Here is a 22763-nt window from a genome sequence, read left to right as displayed (position 1 = left end):
GCTTTAAAATTAGTGGTTATGGGGTCTATATTTTGTGAGATATAATCTGATGCCAATGGAGTAATCCATACACCCAAATATTTAAACCTTAGGGTCCACTGCAGGGGGCAAGGCAAATGTTTCTGTATAGGGATACATCCCGATATGGGAAAAATATTGGACTTACCCCAATTAATATGTAACCCCGAAAAGTCGCCAAACACACTAATAATACGTGAAACTGATTCCAATGAGTGTGCATAGTCCTCCAGAAAGAGGAGCATGTCATCTGCATATAGGGCCACTATATCCTCTGCCACACCTGACCTAAATTCCTCGGACATCAGGATCCGCCCTAAGCATACAGGCTAATGGCTCAATGGCCATAGCGAAAAGAGCAGGTGATAGAGGGCATCCCTGATGAGTCCCCCTCATCGGGGGAAATGCATCTGACATATGGCCGTTCACAGATACCCTAGCTGCCGGAGAAGAATACAGAAGCTGAATCCATTTTATAAAACGGGGACCAAAGGCAAACTTATGAAGTACTGCCCACAGATAACCCCATTCTATTGAGTCGAAGGCCTTGGCGGCATCCAAAGACACCACCACAGCCCCCTCCCCAAGCATATCTTTTCTCTGCAAATGATAGAATAATCTACGGAGATTTTGAACCGTAGACTTCCCCGGCATGAACCCAGTTTGATCAGGGTGTATAAGTGAAGTGATAACTAAATTTAGGCAAGTGGCTAACAATTTAGCTAATATTTTAACATCTGTAGATAATAATGAGATAGGACGATAGGATTCAGAGAGAGTAAGGTCCTTCCCCGACTTAGCTAGTACTACAATAATAGCCTCACACATAGACGGGGGGATAGCTCCATAGTCAAATAATGAGTTGAATAAATTTAATAAATAGGGATTAAAAAAATCTTTAAATTTCCTATACACTACTACAGGAATCCCATCACTGCCCGGAGCCTTAGAAGCAGGAAGGGAAGACACAGTCAACTCTATCTCCTCCAAAGTGAATGGTGCATCTAAACATGTGATAGCCTCTTGAGATAGTTTCGGTAGAGTAACACAATCCAAATATTCCCGAAGTTGATCTGGGGAATAGGAAACTCTGGAGGCATATAGGGAAGAATAGTAGTCATGAAATACCTTAGAAATATCGACACCAGAGTAGCGTAACTGGTCTCCAGAATCTCTAATACACTGTACAGTGCCAATATGGGAGTCTGCCTTAGCTAAAGAGGCTAAATATCTACCCCCAATCTCCGACTGAAAATACTGATTGTGTCTAGAGAAGAGTAGTCTACGTCTAGACCTGTCAAATAAGTATTCTGTCCACTCCCTCTGTGTACTCAACCACAATTCACGATCACATGGTAATTGAGAGAGGACATATTGACCCTCCAGCTGTGAGCACAAGAGCTCAAGACGAGACCCCTCCCCCCTACTATACTTTTTAATCTCAGATACCCGTCTAATAAACGAGCCTCGCATGTAAGCTTTGAAAGCATCGTGCCTAATACCTGGATTTGGACATTGGAAATTATCTATCTGGAACTCCTCCCATGCCGCAACCAGTTCAGAGCCAGCTCCCATCATAGATAGCCAGAATGGATGTAATTTCCAAAACCGCACCCCTCTATCTTGAGACATGTTTATAGCAAGTAAAATAGGAGAATGATCTGAGATACCCCTAGACAAATATTTTATATCGCTTACAATGCGCAGAATATTAGAGGACAACAAAGCTAAATCAATTCGGGACAGTGTCTGATAGGAGGTAGAATGACATGAATATTGAGTGGCATTCGGATTTCTACTACGCCAAGCATCAATCCAACCCAATTCAGCTATAAGATTGGCGAATGGAGTGGGAGAGGGCAGCATCAAATCAGTACTCTCCCTCCACCTGTCCAACCGACGATCTACAACGTTATTAAAGTCCCCCACACAGATCACAGGGGTATCAGGAGATTGAGCAACAAACATAGCAGCCTGTCGCATAACATCATTGCTATATGGAGGAGGGATGTAAATCGCTAGTATATGAAGATGAACACAATTAACAACAGCACGCATAAAGACATATCTACCTTGGGTATCAATCTGGCTGGATTCCAAATTAAAACGTAGTGATTTACTAATAAGGACCGAGACTCCTCTTGCATTATTTGAGAAAGTAGAGTGGTACATGTGACCTATCCAAGGCTTTTTAAGGGCCAATACCTTACTACCATATAAGTGAGTCTCAGAGAGACATACAATTTCAGCCTGGTATTTCTTAATTTGCGTCAGAACAAGAGAGCGCTTGACTTTATCGTTCAGGCCTCGGACATTCCAACCCAATACACGTAAATCACCTACAGACGTAGCCATGAGTTATATATCTCGATAGATACAGGATGGCGCAGCAGGGATCATTAATGGGGAACAATACTGAGATAACGATGAAACATAAAGAAACGAGTCCGTGTGCATCTAGCCGGCAGGGCAGCAACGAACAACATATCACATTCAAAAAAGCAGAGACATTACAACCTGATGACAAAAAAAAAAAAAAAGAAATAAAACATCCACCCCTTCCCTAACCCTCCCTGTATAACCTCGAAAACCTAAGGCATACCTAGTTCCCATGCCCTAAACTCCCCCCCCCACCTAACACTAATTAACTAACTAACCAGTATACTTCAATTTAGAGCTTGAGTTATTAGGGAATAGGAAATATATCCTACTGCTATATTCAGCAAGGAACTCCCTAAGAAAAAATAAACGTAATTGGTCCCCTGGTGGAGACAGACATCTATATATAAATTTTTTCCCCCCAAAGTCACACTGGAAAAAAAAAATAAAATAAAACCATTACAAAATATAGACAATAATATTTGCAAGCATTAATTCCTTTCAGCGAGGAGCACGGGGCTGACGTTCCAGCCAGGATTCCGCCTCCTTAGGATTAGCAAAAAAATGGGTGTTATTATCATGTACTACCCGCAATCTAGCAGGGAATAGCAGAAAGTACTGAATATTACAGTCACGGAGTTTGCGTTTGACTTGTAGGAACTGTGAATGACTCTTCTGCACCTCCAGTGAGAAATCAGGAAAGAATGAGACGGATTGATTTTCAAATTGAAGTGGACCCCTGGTGCGGGCCAATCGAAGAGCAGTGTCCCGGTCTTTAAAGTGTAGTAAGCGGGCAATGAAGGTTCTGGCAGGAACACCCGGTGGAGGAGGCCTGAAAGGAAGTCTATGGGCACGTTCCACAGCAAACTGTGGACTAAACGCCTCACGAGAAAATAGATGAATTAGCCAGTCCTCGAGGAATTTCTCAGGCGTCGAGCCCTCAGCCCGCTCAGGGAGCCCAACAATACGGATATTATTGCGCCTGAGGCGCCCCTCCACATCCGAAAGTTTGGCCTGGATAGATACTACTTGCGAAGACAAATCCTCCACTTTGTTTTAGGGGCATGGTGATGTCCTCTAGGTCGGAAATACGGTGCTCAGTTTCGCCGACTCTCTCTCTTATTTTTTGCATGTCCTGACGTAATAAAGACACATCGATCTGCACCTGACCAATTTTATCGGTAACTCGTTGTTCGGATGTGGATATTGCCTGTAGGATCTGCTGAGTAGAGTGTGATGTATCATTAGAATCCGTGTCATCCTCGACAGACAAAGGCGACGGGGGATGAAGAGCACCCTGACCAGACGGTTGATGCACCTGAGAATTTCTAGCGAACTTTTCTAGTTTAGCAGCCCGCTCCAGCAACATTGCTAGTTGTCCCCATGATGTAACTTAATATGTGGGCAGTCAGGCAGTGCTAATAACAACTGATAATTCCACCCTAAGTGAAAGAATCACTATGTGTGCCCAAAGTAACAATGGTCAGAGCAGCCCAGCAAAACAGGGGAGTTGTAATGGAGGAACACAGCGTCAGGTGACCTAGGAGCCATCTGAAATGGCGCCCACAGGCGAGCTTACCAATCCAAGGACCAGCGGAGAGGCACCAGCAGCGGAGAACACCCACTGTCAGGATTAAGGAACGCAGAGACTCCAGACAGCGCGCGGCAACTGAGAGGGAGAGGAGCAGCGCAGCAGCGTGCCAGCGGGTCCCGCCGATCAGAGGGATTCAGCCAGGAGAGAGGAGGCACAGACCTCACCACGTCACAGGCCCCAGCAGTCCGAGACACAAAGGAGCCTCCCGGAGCGCCGATCGCGCCCGCACCAGACACCGGAGGCTTCAGCGGGAGTTCATACACCCCCAGGTAAAGAGCCAGCACTAGACCACCAGGGGAACAGGATATTTACTCGGATCTCGTCGGGAGTTACAGCGACGTGCTGCTACTCCATGCTGTGCCAGGCCACGCCCCCCATGAATGAAATCGTTTACTAAAATCGTTCAATTACTAAATGTAATAAACGATTTGTTTGAACTAAAAACAATTTTTGCATATTCCCTTAAAGAAAATCGTTGAGTTGTTCAGTCTGACTGAACTACAAACGTGAACGCACATGAACGATAATCGTTCATCGCTTTAACTTAGAAAGTGAACGATTTTTTCAATGATTGAACGATATCGTTAACGATAATTGTTCAAAAAATCGTTGTGTGTGCATGCATCTTAACTGATATATAAGTGCCTTAAGTTTAACTAATGAATAAACTCTCTGTGCAGGACAATATAATAGGTCTCATAAACAAGTGTTTCAGTATAAAGCATTATTTGCAAATTATCAATACGGAGCACAATGCTCCTATTCCTCCTGCGCAGGCTGTCGTCGGCGCACGTGCGTTAAAGGGGGGACTCAAGAAATTGTCATATACTGAGATTTAAGGACACTGTAGTCCTCCTTATTTGAGAGAATTTTCAAATGATACCATGTACTAGAGTATTGAGAATCTGTAGGAATCAACTTGGGAAATGAATTGGTATAGCACTTTAACTTGTGAAATGTTAACTGCACAGGCTGGTAATGGGCAGGATCTCTTGCAAACAGAGCAGTGTGCTGGGGACCAGATCTCGCCATACATATAATGCACTTCTTGTCACGTGTCTGCCTGGGAGCTGTCATTCACAGGCTGGGGCTCACTGTGTCTCTCCCCAAGGCTTCCCACCAGGTACTGGTAGTGCAGCTCCCCCTGTCTGTCCCTCTGCAAGATGTCCCAGCTCAGAGACTCCTCACTCAGCTGCTGATAATAACTACAGACCAGTTCCTGCAGCTCTCTGACACTGCCTTGTTTCTGCTGCTTCCAGTCTCTCTCTCACCTAGTTTCACTTTCTGCACTGCACGGAAGCACACACTGCCCGGTCTCCTGGGTCCTAGAGTCTCTGCTCACTGCACTTCCAGAACATTCCCCAGCACAGGGCAGCATATAAAAATCCAAGAATATGTTGGTACTTATGGGGTATCACATATGTCCTCCATGTTAGCTCTAACAATATAACAGTATTTTCCAATAGTAAAATAAATAAATGAATAAAATGGGTGTGTGTCCCTTTAAATTCTTCACATGTGTTTTTATGGCTGCAATGTAAGTGCAGACTCTTGCATTCTTCTCTACCATGTGTTGGCAAGATGAGGGTAAGTGCCATCTCCTGCCAATACCAGTCCAGTTGGGTTTCCCATAGAAGTGTGAAAAATCTCTCCCAAACATCAATTAAGGAACCAGTCCCACAGTGATAACAGTGGGACCACACTGTGGGCGGGATGCAGGAAGGGGAGAAATGCGCTCAAACTCCGAAAATGTGGGTTTGACCGCATTTCTCATATGCACCAAGCCCCGGAATGGAATGAACTAAGGGGGCCTGGTTGCCATGTGTAACGCCATCTTCCTGATAGAGTTAGCCTATAGAAGCCTATGGGCTTCTATCGGGAGAGTGCTGAGAGAAGGATCCTTCCCAGCAGCCCCTGCGGCATGCGCGTCCTTCTGTGCATACACAGAAAGACGCCAGAGGGGTTCTGGGTTATAGACCCGGAAGTCCCTCCATCACAAAGGGCCACTCTTACTGAGAGGGCAGTCCTTTGCGGTGTTCGTCATGCATACCGCCGTTACCAACGCATCCCGCTCTGTGTTTCTATGTTCACTTTAGCAGTATTATAAAACCGAGGGGTCTACTTACTAAGCTGTGTTAGGAGATAAAGTGAACGGTGATAAAGTACCAGCCAATCAGCTCCTAACTGTCATTTTTCATACACAGCCTGTGATATGGCATGTAGGAGCTGATTGGCTGGTACCTTATCACTGTTCCCTTTATCTCCTATCACAGCTTAGTAAATAGACCCCTGAGTATCCCCATGGATGCAGGATACACCAACAGTTTTCCCCTGACGTTTTTGAGGGGTTTGTTAGCAGAGTAGTACCAGAGTAAAGCTGTCACAGTTATGCCTAGCGGAATGTGCTTGGTGCAGTAGTCCTCTAGATGAGAAGTTAGACCCAGATGCAAAAAGGTACTGATGGTGCCATGTGTGTGTAACGCAGGTGTTTGTGCTGGTGGTGGTTAGACCACACGTGGTACAGCTTAACCAGTTCTTGGATTTATTGTAATCTGGTGGAACAAGGATTCGGAATAGTATCTATCTACGCCGGTCCACCATTGTGTCCAGGGGCGTATTTATAATGGGTGCAGGGTGTGCGGTGCACACGGGTCCCTGGGTCCAGGGGGAATCCACACCGCACACCATGCACCAATATTTTTTTAATACTTACCCCGCCAAAGTCTCTCGTCGACTGTAGCGCTGCACAAAACACCTGGAAAATGGGCGCTGCGGCCATTTTCCAGGCGTTTTGCAGATGCACAGTAGGGAAAACAGCAGGAAAATGGCGGCTGCACCATTTTCCCGGTGACATGCACATGCGCAGTAGACTCGGGGCACAGGCTAGTTCCCAGAGTTTACTGCTGTGGTCAGTGCGCGGCTGCCTGCCAGGGAGAGAGGAGGGGGCCCCGGACGGGGAATGCACACAGGCCCCCTCCTCTCTTAATACACGTCTGATTGTGTCACAATGATTTTATGTGAGCAAGCGACGTGGGTGCCAGTGGCCACCATTGTGTCACAGACAGTGGCACCTAGTTTCACATTATTATTTGGTGTCTTTGTCATTTTTTATTTGTAAAGTAGTAGTACTTAAATGGTTAAACATGATTGTATCAGCGTGAATCGCGTTATCGGCTTTACGGACCACCCACTTCACTCAGTGAGTGGGCGGACGCAGTGGGTGCAGGCTGGCTTCAGGAGACTGCCCAAGTCTTCTGGGCAGCCAGGAGCACCAACCGATTTTCGACATCTTGTACTAAAGAGTTTCCTCTGCCTTCAGCCTGCGTTAATAGCCAGCTGGATCATTGGTGCCGCCATAAGCACCAATAGCAGTGCTAAGTGACCCAGGTATTACTAAGGAGATGGGTCACTTATCTCAAGCCATCTTTGCCAGCGCTGAAATCGTCTATTGGAGGTGTCATTATCTACCTACCTACAGAGAGAAGAGTTGAAAATCTGGACGTCTTCTCCTCTGTGAAGTTTTGTTCTTTTGTCAATAAAGCTTTAAAAAAAAAGCCATAAAGTTGCAGAACGTGTTTTCATGAGGACACAATGGGCATGATTCAGCAAGGATCGCAATTTCAAAGCTGCACGCAGGCAGTTTTGCAATTGCGATCCTTGCAATAATGCAAATGCAGCAGGAGGTGTATGACAGCCCCTGCTGCAATTGCGATCCCAGCACTGTGACGGAGGTCGCAGGTTGGGATCACCATCACGACCATCGGTGGTCAATTGTCGCGATAGTGGATGGTGCCGGGACTCCGGCCAGCTGAGAAAGCCTCAGCTTACTCAGCCTGGCCGGCTTGCTAGCCCAGGATCCTGGGCTGGCCACCCCCAGAAAGTGGGGCGGACACGCCCCCGTTTGTGGGAACGCCGGCCGCCCATGCACTGCCCTTTAAATGCCTCTGATTGTCAATCAGACGGAGGCATTCAAGGGCTTCCGCGCATCTTGGCAGGACCCATTATGCACACTCGCAGAATGGGCCTGCGCACGCCCTCATTCCCGATGATCGGGAATCTGTGATCAGCAATGCTCTTGCATTTACTGCTGAATCAGGCCCACTGAGTACAGGCATGAACATTGGCATTGAATGGTCATTGTGCTTCCAACATCAAATCCAGCAATGCAATGGCTACTAGCCATCGCATATTAACCATTCTAGGGTATAATCATCGATGGTTATACATACTGTCCACATGCACAGAAGCATTCAGAACTTTGCATATGCGCACATTAGCTGAGCTTTGGGCATCACTTCCAGATGGCTACAGCTAAATAGTAGCTGTCATCTATCGGATGAGCATTGGAAAGCTGTAACTGATGTCTGGCAACCATCGAATACCGATGGTACTTCCATCGAATCAGGAACATTGATGGTTAGCAACCATCGGCTGCCGATGTCCACCCTTAATTGGGGGACAAGACAGAAGTTGAATATTCAAGACATGGAATGTCTCTCTGCTGCTGGCATCGCCGATGGGGTGAGTTTTCGTGCACTCTCCTTGGCCGGCCTATTTCAGATATGTAGATATGTATGTAAAGCCGATGATTGAGCACATCTCCAATGTTTATAGATCTATACATGCACAGAAGCCACAACACTCCGCATGTGCAGATCTGGGGCTGGGATGTCACTTGCAGTGCCCCAATTGCTGCTGTATAACTGACATGCTGATTTGGGGGTGGCGACACAGAGTGTTCAAGAAAACAGGGGTGTGTACGATGGCCACACAGCTGACGTATCTTTGGACACAGCATTGCATTAGAAAGTTGTCAGGGAGAGTCTTTTTACTTAAGACGCCTCCTAAAAAGTAAGTGGAAACTGATTTTAGTACTTCTGTCTGTTTTATTATACTGTACAGCCATGGGCAAAAGTTTTGAGAATGACACAAGTATTGCTTTTCACAAAGGGCTTCATTCAGAGCCGCTCGTAAGCGGCAGTACGCTCGTTCCGAGCAATGTTCGCACATCTGCGCATGCGTACGGTTTTTAGTACGCATGCGCGAACCAGTCAGTGTGGCCGAAAATCGTTGTTCGCTATATAGCGAAGGCCTGCAATTTTGAGTGACAGGATGAGGCGTATGTGGGTGGTAACAGGGGAAGGTGCATGAAAACGGGGAGTGGAGATCAGAACGCAGGCGTGCTTAAAGGTCAAAGCGGGCATTTTATAGGTGTGCATAATTAATACAGCAGCGTCATTGACCACGTCACCTGGTTGTTTTATAGTCAGAACTGCTTGCAATATAGTGGTAGGAAAAACCAACCACAAGAATAGCGGTATGCCCCGTCCTTCACCCATCCCCGTAGAGGCTTACTTGTGAATCCAGTAACTATCACACACACATACGGATCATTCCTAACCTCCCGTTGCCCCTCATAGTTTCCCGTGAGTGCCCGCCGCCATCTTGTTTTGCTCGGCGGCCATTTTAGTTTCAGTCGCAATATTGCTGTGTTTAACGTGTGTTTGCATTATTGCACCAGTTTGCACATTTAACTTTGAGACTAATGGTTTTAATGGTCATGTACACACTAAGTTTTGATTTATGTTATAAAAATAGCAAATTTGGCGCTGTACTTTACAGTACTGTATTGTATATCAGTTGAGATATTCACACATTTTATTACTGTTGAGCTGACACCTACTGTACCTTACCGTACAGTATATAATTAGGGAGTGTTTTTTATACACCTGTATTTATCATATTTATTATCTTGTGCCTCTATACAATCTCACAATAGTGGTAAGTGCTTTAACAGTTTTAGCACTGTGTAATCTCCTATATTTACCTGTATATACTGTATAACACACGCACAGTCTTAGGAGACAGAAAGAGTACTGTCATTGTTTACAGTGTTGTAATGTGAAACATTTACTGTATACAGTACACACACATACCAATCAGTATTTCCACTATTTTACTTAACATTGTATTTAGTGTCTTTATACTTGTGTATTTCAGAGTGCACCGAACTGTCAAAATGGTGAAGAGCAAAGGTTTTTACAACGGAAATGAATCTTGCCCACTTCCACTGACCAAAAGGCTGAGTGCACTAGTCCCACAACGGTCTACAAGCAAACCTTCCAAGAAGAAAACAGGTAAGGAAAATTTACAGGTACCTCTTCTAGTCAAGGCAAGGAAGAATGCAAAGGCGAAGAACAACACTTTGCAAGTGGACATCGGAGAAAATGGACCAGGGAACGTGGAGCAACCCATGAATGTCCCGAACCAGGAGGAAACACCAGTCATTTATGGGCCAGAAGAATTGGACACCTTTGAGCCTCTTGTTGAAGATGTATCCTGCTCACCAACTTGGCGAAAACTGTCATTCCAAGAAGATAACGCATGCACATGTAGCTGTGCCAGGATGGTGAGAGACCTCGTCGGAAAAGTTGGTCAACTGGAAGCGAAAATTGACAACTTGAAAGAAGAGCTGAAGGAAGGGCTGAAGGACACCATTGCAGAAGCAATGAAAGAAGCAATCTGGCAAAGTAAAGAAGAATGGCAAGAGGCCGCTGCCCAGAGTACCAGGAAGAGACATGACCAGGCAATCCAGTATGAAATGGTCACACCGGATGAATTTGAGCCTGAGGAGAACGATGACGATTTCAACTTGGAGACTGACCCATCCTTCCACTTGCTACATATGGACAATACAGTGGCATCAGAGCACTTGGACATGACACCAGTGCCATCATGCAGCCTGCCTCAGTGGGAGAGTACATCAGTGGCATCACATCGCCTGCCTGAACGGTCAGTTGAAGAATCAAGGATCAACAATGCAAGCATGCCTGTATTTTCACCAGGAACGCCTGTCATGTCGAGCACGCCAGCACCACTGACTGTATTTGGAACACCCTTACCAGATATACCACTGGCTGTGATCAACGTTGACAAGGACAATGAAATTTACAGAGCTGTGAATTGTGAGATGCATTGATATGCGCAAGCAATATTTCAGGAACACGTGCCCTACGACCTGTATTGCAATTGGACGAAGCGGGTTAACTTTGATGGAAGTCGGAAGAAAGTGCCAATCCCCAACAATTTAAGAGAAGATATCCTCTCAAGATGCCGGACAAGATTCAGGATTGGAAAAGAAGAACTTACCCGGATAAAGGACACGCTGAATGGGGTGCTGCACATGCCAAGGAAACATGCATGGAGGACAGTCACGCATACAAGTACAGATCTGCAATCAACAAACACGACTTGAAGGGACTTGTCAGAAGACAGGAAGACCCGGCGCCGCCGCTGTCCAGGACATGGCAGCGGCAGAAGAAAGAAGCTGAGGACAGGAGAGGACTAAAGGGGTGGAAAGCAAAAGAGCTAAAGAAGTTCCCCCCCTCAAAGCCTCTTCCACCATAACAGATAGGTCCTATGTGAGGCCAACGGAACATTAAACCAACCTACAGTAGACCAACAGGTCTGAAGAGAGGAAGACCCATGTGAAGAGAAAAGCGGAGGACAAGAGAGGACTACATGGGTGGAAAGCAAAAGAGCTAAAGCAGTTCCCCCCCTCAAAGCCTCTTCCACCATAACAGGTACCGGTAGGCCCTCTGTGAGGCCAACTGTACTGTACATTAATTTATATTGTAGTTTGTTAGGCTGGTGAGATACAGTAGGGCTGATATTAATGTTACAGTAGATTAGTGTGACACTATTAGAGAAGGAAAGGGCCTTGCATGGCATATTCTCTCTCCTACAGGGACCTCTGTGTGGGATTGAGCGGGACAAAGAACAAGAGTATCTCCGGTGAGTACTGTATGTACCGTACCATACCTGTGTGTCTGTCTTTTACTATCTGTTTGTCTCTGCCTATCCTCCTTTCTTCAGGGCGTACAGTGGACCTTGCACTCTGATGCAAGGTAGAGTCTGCACCTGGTATAGGTGAAACTCTGCATCTAAGGCCAAAAGTGCCGGTGATGATTTTAACTTAAAAGCCTACTCTTTTTGTGTATTCCTCGGTCCAGTAGGGCGTATCGGTCGTCATTGAGTAAGGACTGTTCTCACGTCATCTCTTTCCTCCTAGGTACTGTACAGTAGTCATGTCCATGTCCAGCTTGGAACTCCTGGACATGCCAGCGGCAGAAGAAAGAAGCGGGGTACAGTAGAGGACTACGGGGGTGGAAAGCTAAAGAAGTTCCCCCCCCCTCTGTAAAGCATGTTACTGTAGGTTAAATAAAAATTGTCATTAATTTATACAATTGGTGTTTGTACTGTATGTAATTCAGTCTTTAAGTGCGCCTGAGACCCAACACGTGCATCTGTCATTAAAAAGGTGCAGGGGTGTATCGTCCTATTGGCCAGGATTTCACTCACCAGGGGCGCGCCGGCCGATGGGGGTTGCCGCCCACAGTCATATACTGTACAGTATCCCTGTTGCCCATCACAGTGATTTCACAGCTGCCCGGCACTTACAGTAGAATACAGTACAGTAGACATACAGTACTGTATACACTGAGGGACGTTTTGAATTTAGGGGTGGTCTATTTACTTTTTTTTTTTAGCCGGTCTCGTCTTTTCACTCCAAGGGGTCTATTTACTGTACTAAGCAGTGTTAGGAGACAGAGTGAAAAGTGATAAGGTGTCAATCAGCTCCCAACTGTCATTTTTCAAACACCGCCTGTGAGATGACAGTTGGGAGCACATTGGTTGGCACTTTTTCACCTATTGGAGCAAAAACACATGATTGGGTAAAAAAAGTTTACTGTTGTCGTGTATTTATTTAGTTAAAGCTTAGACAGATAAAATTGTAGATAAATAGCACCAACCAATCAGATCCTAACTGTCACTGTACAGGCTGTGTTTGAAAAATGACAGTTACTGTAGTACAGTAGCTAATTGGTTGGTGCTACTGTATTTACAGTTTCTCCAATTTTATCTCTCCCCAAGCTTTATTAAATCACCCCTTAAGAGTGGTGTGCAATTAATAAAAGTACTGAATGGGTGACTTACTGTACTGTATTTTCTTACATTTTAGTTGTTACAGTATCAATAAATGTAAATACAGTATACTGTACTTTATCCACAGAACCAAGTAAAGACAGAAAACGTTTTACTGAATAAAACAAATTTTAATAAAAATCATAAATAAACAAAAATAAAGTAACCAAAAAATAAAAAAAAAGATCCACTAGGTGGTGGGCCATCTGCCGGTACAGGCCTAAAAAGAACATAATTTGTTCTGTGGAGAGAAAAAAAAGGGTACAGTATTACAACACTAATACACAATATTGTACAATCTTGACACTAACGTAAATACTGTACTCTACCTCGAGTCAGGCATGGTCCCTGCCTCCTTTGGGGTCCCTGCCTGAAGACTGTATTGGAAAAAAATATATTCACATTAACAGTGCTGTATTTACCTTTATATTGGTATGGTGCTACTGTAAATGGTTTGGCTACTGTAGCTCCTAACAAAGTACTGTACAGTACATAAACAAACAGAACAATACAATGGCTACAGTACGGTACAATGCAGGAAAAGTACTATACAGTTTAAACATTGCTACACCAAAAGTGATTATACTGACTGAAGCTGGCAGACAGAGGCATACTTTTGGTGCGGTGTAGATACAGTACAGTAACCTCCCACAATTTAATGACTATTACTGTACAGTATCTGCAAAGCATGTTTGCAAATGATTGATGACCCTGCACTGAACAACTGCTTGTTCAGAGTAGGCTCATCACTTACTGTACTGACAAACAACTGCATGATTACAATGTCGTAATCATGCAGTGGTTGTCATACCGGCACCTTTAGAGTAATGTCCTTTATAAAAAAAAAACACAAAGTCTGTAAGGAGAAGAGGTTGGAGATGCGTCTTTGTAGTAAAGAAGAGAGGGAAAGAGACGCTGTGTAAACAAAAAAAAGGAGAGAGAGACAGTACAGAAGAAGACAATATACTGTACAATTGTGTAGGGTACAGTACTTACACGGCCTGCTTGGCCCAGCTTCTGGCAACTGGCCGGTGGGGGGCTGTGGCCTTCCATGTTCCCGCACTGTGGGAAAAAAAAAAATATTCCTGTTACACAAGTACAGAAACAATTAGTGTGTAAGGAGAAGAGGTTGGAGATGGGTCTTTGGAGTACAGGAGGAAGAGAGAGGCACTGTAAAAAGGAGAGCACAATGTACAGTACAGTAGTGCACGGTACTTACTCAGGGCGGCAAGCCGCGTTCTAAATGTGGAAAATGGTGGTGCCTCCGCTGCCGCCATTGGTGGTGGTGGTTCCTCCGCTGCCGCCATTGGTGGTGGTGGTGGTGGGGCCTCCGCTGCCGCCGTTGGTGGTGGTAGGACTGTGGAAAAAGAACAGTTTCCATCAAAACCATTTGGAAACAAATAAACTGTGTAATGGTGCATAAACACTACACGATATGCTCCCTGAGACGTCCACTTTATCGCCCAGTGTGTACGCACCATAAATCTTGAACAGAGCCTCCATAACAACAAACACAGACAGAGGGAGAGGGAGGGGGGAGAGGGAGGGGGGCAGAGGGAGAGAGAAAGACAGAGAGAAAAAGAGAGAGAGAGAGAGAGAGACTGACAATGGAAAAAAAGGAGAGTGATACAGTGCTGTAGAAAACAATGTGGTGTACTTTACTTACGCAGCATGGAGACGCCACTGGGTGGTGGTGGTGTTGCTGGTGGTGGTGGTGGTGGTGTTGCTGGTGCTGGGACTGTGGAAAAAGAACAGTTTCCATCAAAACCATTTGGAAACAAATAAACTGTGTAATGGTGCGAACACACTACACGATATGCTCCATGAGTCGTCTACTTTATCGCCCAGTGTGTACGCACCATAAATCTTGAACAGAGCCTCCATAACAACAAACAGAGGGAGAGGGAGGGGAGGGATGGAGAGAGAATGACAGAGAGAAAAAGAGAGAGAGAGAGAGACTGAAAAGGGAAAAAAAGGAGAGCGATACAGTGCTGTAGAAAACAATGTGGTGTACTTTACTTACGCAGCATGGAGACGCCACTGGGTGGAGGTGGTGTTGCTGCTGTTGGTGGTGGTGGTGTTGCTGGTGCTGGGACTGTGGAAAAAGAACAGTTTCCATCAAAACCATTTAGAAACAAATAAACTGTGTAATGGTGCATACACACTACACGATATGCTCCCTGAGTCATCCACTTTATCGCCCAGTGTGTACGCACCATAAATCTTGAACAGAGCCTCCATAACAACAAACACAGACAGAGGGAGAGGGAGGGGGGGAGAGGGAGAGAAAAAGACAGAGAGAAAAAGAGAGAGAGAGACTGAAAAGGGAAAAAAAGGAGAGCGATACAGTGCTGTAGAAAACAATGTGGTGTACTTTACTTACGCAGCATGAAATCACTATTCTGTGGTGCTAAATTGTACGGCACTGTCAGTTTTTAATATTCAGTACAGGCACATTCATAGCGGCACACTAGTTGTCCTAGCAGACGGGGGATGGTGTCCTTGGCAATGGTGACAATTCGTAGCATTTTTCAGGACACTAGGGCAGAGCTGACTGCTTACAGTAAATGGATTAACAAAGCTTCCTTTATTATGGTAATGTGAGGCTCTTTGCTTGCTTTGGGGGAAGGGACCTGATGCACTGTGTATGACTCTCGGCCCACTGGGCATGCGCCAGAAATCCCATCGCAACCCTCCTACTGGGCATGCGCCCGCCAGAGATGAAAATGCAACAGAATACAATACTATACCGACTGCAGTAATACAGCCAACTGCGCATGCTCAGTGATAGCATAGCGCTACATGGCGTATGGCTTGGCACCACAGATCCCATTGTACCCCCCTCCATTTGTAATCCATCGCAGATGGCTGACAGCCACCATGGCGCCAACCGTGTAATACAGAGAGCTCTCTCATTCAGATCCCACTACTACCGTACTTAGTGTGCAAGGTTGGAGCAGCATCACCAATGTCATAAGTTTGCGATGCAACGCTATTTTGCGCTTCAAACGCACAGTCAGCTTTGAACACAGAGCGCTCTCTCACAGAGGGAAACCACTCTCAGACACAGTCCAAGGGACGTAGCCATAGTGAACACGGCTGAGACCGCATATGCGTTGTCGCATGTTTGCGTTTTGCGGTTTTGGTCGCACAGTTTGTGATGGAGAGCCCTGTCTCACATTCTAGACAGTAGATTCACTAGCAGTTTCTGCAGTTATGAAATCACTATTCTGTGGTGCTAAATTGTACGGCACCGTCAGTTTTGGATATTCAGTACAGGCACATTCATAGCGGCACACTAGTTGTCCTAGCAGCCGGGGGGATGGTGTCCTTGGCAATGGTGACAATTCGTAGCATTTTTCAGGACACTAGGGCAGAGCTGACTGCTTACAGTAAATGGATTAACAAAGCTTCCTTTATTATGGTAATGTGAGGCTCTTTGCTTGCTTTGGGGGAAGGGACCTGATGCACTGTGTATGACTCTCAGCCCACTGGGCATGCGCCAGAAATCCCATCGCAACCCTCTTACTGGGCATGCGCCCACCACAGATGAAAATGCAACAGCATAGAGTACAATACTGTACTGACTGCAAGAATACAGCCAACTGCGCATGCTCAGTGATAGCATAGCGCTACATGGCATATGGCTTGGCGCCACAGATCCCATTGTACCCCCCTCCATTTGTAATCCATCGCAGATGGCTGACAGCGACCATAGCGCCAACCGTGTAATACAGAGAGCTCTCTCTCATACAGATCCCACTACTACCGTACTTAGTGTGCAAGGTTGGAGCAGCATCACCAATGTCATAAGTTTGCGATGCAACGCTATTTTGCGCTTCAAACGCACAGTCAGCTTTGAACACAGAGCGCTCTCTCACAGACGGAAACCACTCTCAGACACAGTCCAAGGGACGTAGCCATAGTGAACTCGGCTGAGACCGCATATGCGTTGTCGCATGTTTGCGTTTTGCGGTTTTGGTCGCACAGTTTGTGATGCAGAGCCCTGTCTCACATTCTAGACAGTAGATTCACTAGCAGTTTCTGCAGTTATGTACATACTGTACGCCATAGAGTAGTTTCACTATAGTGTCAGTGACAAAAAAAAATATACGGTACGGTATATTCTTTTCCAGGGATCGAACCCGGGACCATAATTCTACCAAAGTGATCACCTAACCACTAGCCCACACGACAGCTACAGTGAACCACAGAGAGTGGCCTCATCCTTGTGCACTCCTCCCGCTGTTGTTTTTTAATAAAAATAAAAAAAAAATTGTCATACTGTAATGCATCCCATATCAGTGAAAGCTGTGCGTGCATCTCATTAATCTACAGTATCGGTTATACCGTGACAACAACTCAGGCAACTTCTCTACTATTCAGTTACTGCACCGTACAGTATGTGCAGTGATTTGCATCCTGTTATAAGATGTTACGTACGGTACAGTACTACAGTGTATACTGTATATGTATATTATGCGACATTAAAAATACAGTATGGGTTGTGCGTACATGAAAATGCTGTGAATGTGATATCCACCCAATTTACTGTAAGTTTAACATTATGGCATTCTATACAAGGCATTCAGTACAGTGGACCACTCGCCACCCAGCGGTTAAGCACTATATTACATGCAATTACAAATGTGGAGCACTCGCCACCCAGCGGTTAAGCACTGTATTACATGCCGTAGCCACGGTATTCCACAAGTCCATGGCGCGACTCAGAGGCCTGAACGCCACGCCACAAGTCCATGGTGTGACTCACGCCACGCCATGAGCAACAAAATAGCTGGGCAGATTTGTAACTACTAACTAGAAATAACCACATGGACACCAATGTGGAATTAAAAGAGGATACAGCCAAAATTTATTGATCAATTTGTAATTAGAAAGATGGTGGCAGTAAAAAAGCAGTGCTCTAAGGCCACAGCCCGGCAATTATATTTGACTAACTAAATAAGAGGCGGATCCCCGCCCGGCGCAAACTGGCCTGAGGTAGAACCATTCTCCCTTACTTGGCATAGCCCTTGACCCCTCCCTAAGATGATGGCCCAGTCCTCCCCCAAAGGGAATGACCAACTCGCCGCTATCAAAAGGCAAATGCTACCCAGGCACTCTTACGCTGTGATAGGCCACCTAGGAGCACTGGTTCCCACAAAAGCTCGGCTCAAAGAGCCGAGCCCCGCCACCCATCAGGAAATAATCGCACACCAAGGAAGACAGCACTGTTACTAATGCAAGACTCTATACCTGTGCCCCTGAGGTGTATCCCATTGGGCCTATAAATATTCCCCTCCTTGCAAGGCAATAGAAGGTGCCAATATAACACATCCGTCCATTAGTGACCGGACTAGATATTACCACCAGCCTACCCTACTGCCGGCCATCTCTAGTAGACTATTTGCAGGTCCTTCCTAATAGCAAGAATAAGTGCAATGCAATCACAAATACACATATCATTGCCCCCCCAAATGTACCACCAAATGGGGTCCCTAATCTGGCTTCCGCTGTCCATAAACATCTAATAAAGGCCACCTCAGGGCATGCCCCTAAAACCGAACCACTGATTCTTATTAGTACCTAATAAATGCAGGGCCTGAAAATGCTAAAGGATGCTCATTAGCCCAATAGATACATGAATGTCCCACGAACCACACCCGACAGCTAGCATTCCTATAAACCTGCAAAAAGGGGTTAATCACGCCCGGATAGGTTAATACAATTTATAGAAAAACAGCCTAGCCAAGGGAAGGAAAACAATAGTTGGGTGACCCATCTGAAGGTGAAAAACAGCAAAACCTCTTTGAGGATAAATTTGAAAAGCCCTTCAAAATCCATAGCGGCAGTAGGCATAGGGCCCCTGGGTTTCCCAACAAACTCGGAAGAAGCGCTGCTAACTATGCCACTTATCGCCACGCAACTAATTCTCGTAGGCTGAGGACTACCATCGACCTAAATGTTTAAGGTGTCAACGGAAGGAGGTTCCATGCAGGTTGCCGCCATAATCCAGAAAAATGTGTGCCAAACTGATCTAGCGGCAAATCTAAAGCAATCAAACAGTTGTGAAAGACCCTTGTAAAGTAAAGCCTAGATAATGTATGAGTGGCGTGGAGGAGCCAGCGTGCGCTACCCGGGGCCGTGACCTATTAAACGGATGGCCAAAACTACTGGATTGGAGAAAGGGTGTGCTTGAGCCGGGATAGAGGTCCATCGCCCTTTAGCAAGCTGATCAGTTTATTAATCTATGTATACGACACAATTACAGGTTAGACTGAAACTTAATTCTCAAACAACAACCCATTGATGTCCAACTCATCTTATTTGATAACAACCCGCGAATTATAAAGATCCCTAATTAAGCTAACCATATTGGCAAATTAAAGAGTTGTGCCTCTTAATAAACCGATGCGATCACCGACCTTGTAACTATGGCTACTTTAAAATTGATAGCGCAATAGGTCTTCGCGAAATCACTTATAATGAGGCATCCACCCTTGACCTCTCCCTACCTTAGCTAATAAAGAAACCATCAGTTCGCGACCGACATCCCAGGAAACTTTGTGAAATAAGAACACGCTAGACCGAGCTGCCGACGTGGACGCTCCGCAATGACTTTGATCGTGTCATTTACAAACGATTCTAACAGGTATGAATGAAATGGCGAACCTCCCTTGCCCTTATAAGCCAAGAAACCTTGCTAAACATTACAAGCTGTCAACTAAATCCTCAGCGCACGCGGAGCCAATGACAACAAAACAAACTACTTAAATTCCGGCGCTACAACCAGCCGATATTAACAGGACCAGGGTAAGCCATTTATCTCAACCAAAAAAGGGGGAGGCCAGCCCCCGAAACCCAATCCATGGACAACGAGACAAGGACATCTGCTATACGTACTCCACTCCCGGAACGCGACAAGCCCTAACATCTATGCTCCTGCGCAAACATATAAAGAGGTGAAAAAATGCCTAAAACAAACGTAAAGCCGGAGGGGACTCAGCCTCCGGCTGCCGAGTATGGTAGCCCAGACTTCGGCTGCAACCATGCTTGCAAAAAACTCCAAAAACAGCATATTTGCAGTTAGATCTTGCCACATCCATGAATCCGGCCAAATTCTCGCGCACAATAACTCCACGAAAACTACGGAGCTCGACTCGTCCTCAAGCAACTGAACCCATAATTGTCCACCTGAGCAGGTAACCAATTCTAGCTCCGTCGAACTCCCGAAACATTACCAAAACAAAAGTGCAGATCCTTCCACAAGTCCCGAGACAAGCGAAAAATGGTGAGATTTTGAATCCTGGCTATGGCGTGGTCCAAACGACGACAATTTCCTGCCCGTGGGTATTACTCTACAATCAAAATTCATGGCCTAGAAGCGATTGCAACTGCTTTAGTGATGCTTCCCCAATTCACTAACTTTATCCAATGGCAATCGGCAAAGACCTAGCAAAGTGTCCCTATCTATTGCCCATACAGGACAAACATGTAAACAGAGACCTCAGTTTTGCCACGAGAAATCGGTACACCTTGAATCGATGAAAAACGCCTGTAAAGAAAAAGGAAATTCTTGCAAACTAAAACCAACGACTGGCCCCGCTACCCGTAAAGCAACCAAAAAATTGTGGTGCTCCCCTCCCGCCCCCCCCCCCCCCGTGCCGTGTACGGGCTTGCACGCGCCATTGCAAAAATTAGCTGCAACAGTCGACAAAGGAAAAGTAAGCAGAACAACCCATTGGAAAGAACTTAACTACAGAATAAGTTCCATCGACTTAAATTCCCTTACACAGAAAAGGTACGGAGTGAAAACGGCATTATACGGAAAGTGTATTCGATATCCACTTTAGCCCGGTGGGCTTGCTCGCCAAAACTCTGCAGTGCCTGCTCGAAGGATTGGGACATCTCTCTGCAAACTGCCGAATCTAACGCCTCGTTGGCAGATCACCATTCCGGGTAGGAAAGATGCTGGATAAATCTAAACTTGCCCGTCACCCTCTTACGTACCATCCCCAGCCATGAGGTGCAAAATCCTTTCCCAGGGAAAGACAGCAAAAGGGAGCCCCTAATGCGCCCCAATCTAACCTCTGCTACTAAGTTACTCCTAACGACTTCCGGGTGATTGCGCATGGACTGAAGGTTCCGTTTGGAATACGACGTATATATTGCGTGTTAAGAGCAGACGAAAACCCAACTTAAAAACCCTCTAACACTATGTAATACCCCCTCGCTGCTCATTTCGTTCACTCCACGACCCGCTCCTGCCCCGCCAATACGGCTATATTACTGGCCGAGGGCCGACACCACACAGCATGCAGATATTCATTGCACCTACGCCCGACTCCCTGTTGCACTAGGCATTATTCAACGCATAGCCTTCACCGCGCCCGGCACTTGAGGTACTTGGACAGGCTGGACAGTGCTGCTTCCAGGCTATCATGAAACCCATAGGTATGTAGGACTGCCGAGTAACTTTCAATCCAAAAAACTCCACGTCCCTGAATCACGAAGTGAAACACTGCCTAACCTTCCTGCTTCTTCCTAAAAAACTGCCTGTACTTCATCATATCCATGTATTCCCCGGCGGGTGTTCCCGCAAAACCCACCGCGAATACGAACAAGCCAAGTAACCAAATCCGGTATGAACGACGGTAACTGACCCCAAATTGCCAACAAAGCCCTCGTCTGGTTTAAGCCTTTTAGCCTCCGCCGCACTGGCAAACATGCCTACAAACTTGCCTTTCTTAATCCGCTCCCTGAAACCAGAGTACAAGAGAGCATAAACAAACTCCACACAGTTGGGGCCAATGATGGAAATGAACCCTCAAAGTCTGCACTGAGAGGCAGTAACATTAACCACTACCCCTTCTGTGTTGCCATAACTTTACCCTCCAATCTCCAAAGTGGAGCTGAGTTTCCACAATGGACCCCATCCCCTGCTGCAACCGTGACCCTAGCTGTTAATATAGTACTCACACATAATACCTCATGGACTTACTGGGCCTATCGGTGTATGTGGAAGGATCGCTATAATATTCATTGCAATAAATATAATATAATATGCAAAAATATGCAAAAAACAGGGGGAAACGCTGCGCAAAAGGAGTCAATCTGCTCACCAGATCCGGCAGAGGAAGGCCCGGCCATTACCTGTGAACGCTTGTCCCTCGATGCGCGGTGCGCCCACCACGACTTGACTCCCTTCTGATCAACCTGGACAGCCCAAGACATTTCCTGCGGAACCCTGGAAGACTCTAAGATGGCAACCTAAGGGCTTGAAATAATAACACGTGAGGTGGCAGCATGGGGTGTGACCTCCTTCAGCTGATCGTGATGGGGAAACGGTGGTAGCGGGCCCAGGAGTAGTGGGGGGCAGGAGGGTTGTGTAACAGCGCTGAGGTGTAGTGGCGGGTGTAAATGCTGGTAAAACCAGTGGCCACTTGTGAAATGGAGACAGGCAGGGAAATTTAAATGGGTGAAGCTGATGCTGCATGGTTACTGGGGGATAGGTGAACAAAACTGTGTGCAACAATGGGGGGGGGGCTGGGAACAATCTGCGAGCGCCTATGTAGGACAGCATGAAAAAGGGGGGGGGCTGGCTGAAGGTAAGGGGGTGGGGAAGCGGCTGGGTGCAGAGTCCTGTACGTAATAAAGACCTGGAGAAACTGGATGTGAGCCCCTGGAGCTAAATGATAAAGGAGGGGTGGCCGCTGGGATGCTGCCCCCTTGCTCCTGAAGCAGTGGGGGCGGGTAAAGAAATAGCAGGGGACAGCATCCTGCTAGG

At 46.2% G+C, this 22763-nt stretch overlaps 2 protein-coding genes across 4 annotated transcripts in view; both read right to left on the bottom strand.

Annotated features, from left to right (window-relative positions):
* Positions 1-5304, bottom strand: part of LOC148507469 (histidine N-acetyltransferase-like) — a 28334-nt gene extending 23030 nt beyond the window's left edge. Inside the window, exon 1 of one of the 3 annotated variants that reach the window (XM_088446051.1) lies at positions 5263-5304. Coding sequence is in view for 1 of the 3 variants with exons in the window: in XM_088446049.1 (XP_088302175.1) it covers positions 5026-5027 (2 nt within the window). In the remaining 2 variants the exon portion in view is untranslated. Of the gene's footprint in view, positions 1-5025; positions 5221-5262 lie in introns of those variants that run through there. The other 2 variants (XM_088446049.1, XM_088446050.1) reach the window with 2 other exon arrangements.
* A 2151-nt stretch (positions 5305-7455) lies between these two features.
* On the bottom strand, positions 7456-21969 carry LOC148507468 (uncharacterized). The gene is made up of 7 exons (XM_088446110.1): positions 21965-21969; positions 21650-21735; positions 15000-15071; positions 14643-14714; positions 14196-14333; positions 13973-14038; positions 7456-7532 (listed from the first exon to the last, which is right to left on the bottom strand). Exons 1-7 carry the CDS (start codon positions 21967-21969, stop codon positions 7456-7458), a joined length of 516 nt encoding a protein of 171 aa, XP_088302236.1.
* Between the last annotated feature and the right edge of the window lie 794 nt (positions 21970-22763).

This window comes from Taudactylus pleione, unplaced genomic scaffold (genome assembly GCF_031769625.1).
Source record: "Taudactylus pleione unplaced genomic scaffold, aTauple2 ptg000393l, whole genome shotgun sequence".
NCBI lineage: Eukaryota > Metazoa > Chordata > Amphibia > Anura > Myobatrachidae > Taudactylus > Taudactylus pleione.
This window is presented reverse-complemented; position numbering and strand designations above follow the sequence as displayed.

Coding starts and splice junctions, on each gene's coding strand:
- LOC148507468 (XM_088446110.1), bottom strand. Junction 14,715..14,999: donor CAGTGGCGTCTCCATGCTGC/GTAAGTAAAGTA, acceptor CTTTTTCCACAG/TCCCAGCACCAGCAACACCA. Junction 14,334..14,642: donor CAGTGGCGTCTCCATGCTGC/GTAAGTAAAGTA, acceptor CTTTTTCCACAG/TCCTACCACCACCAACGGCG.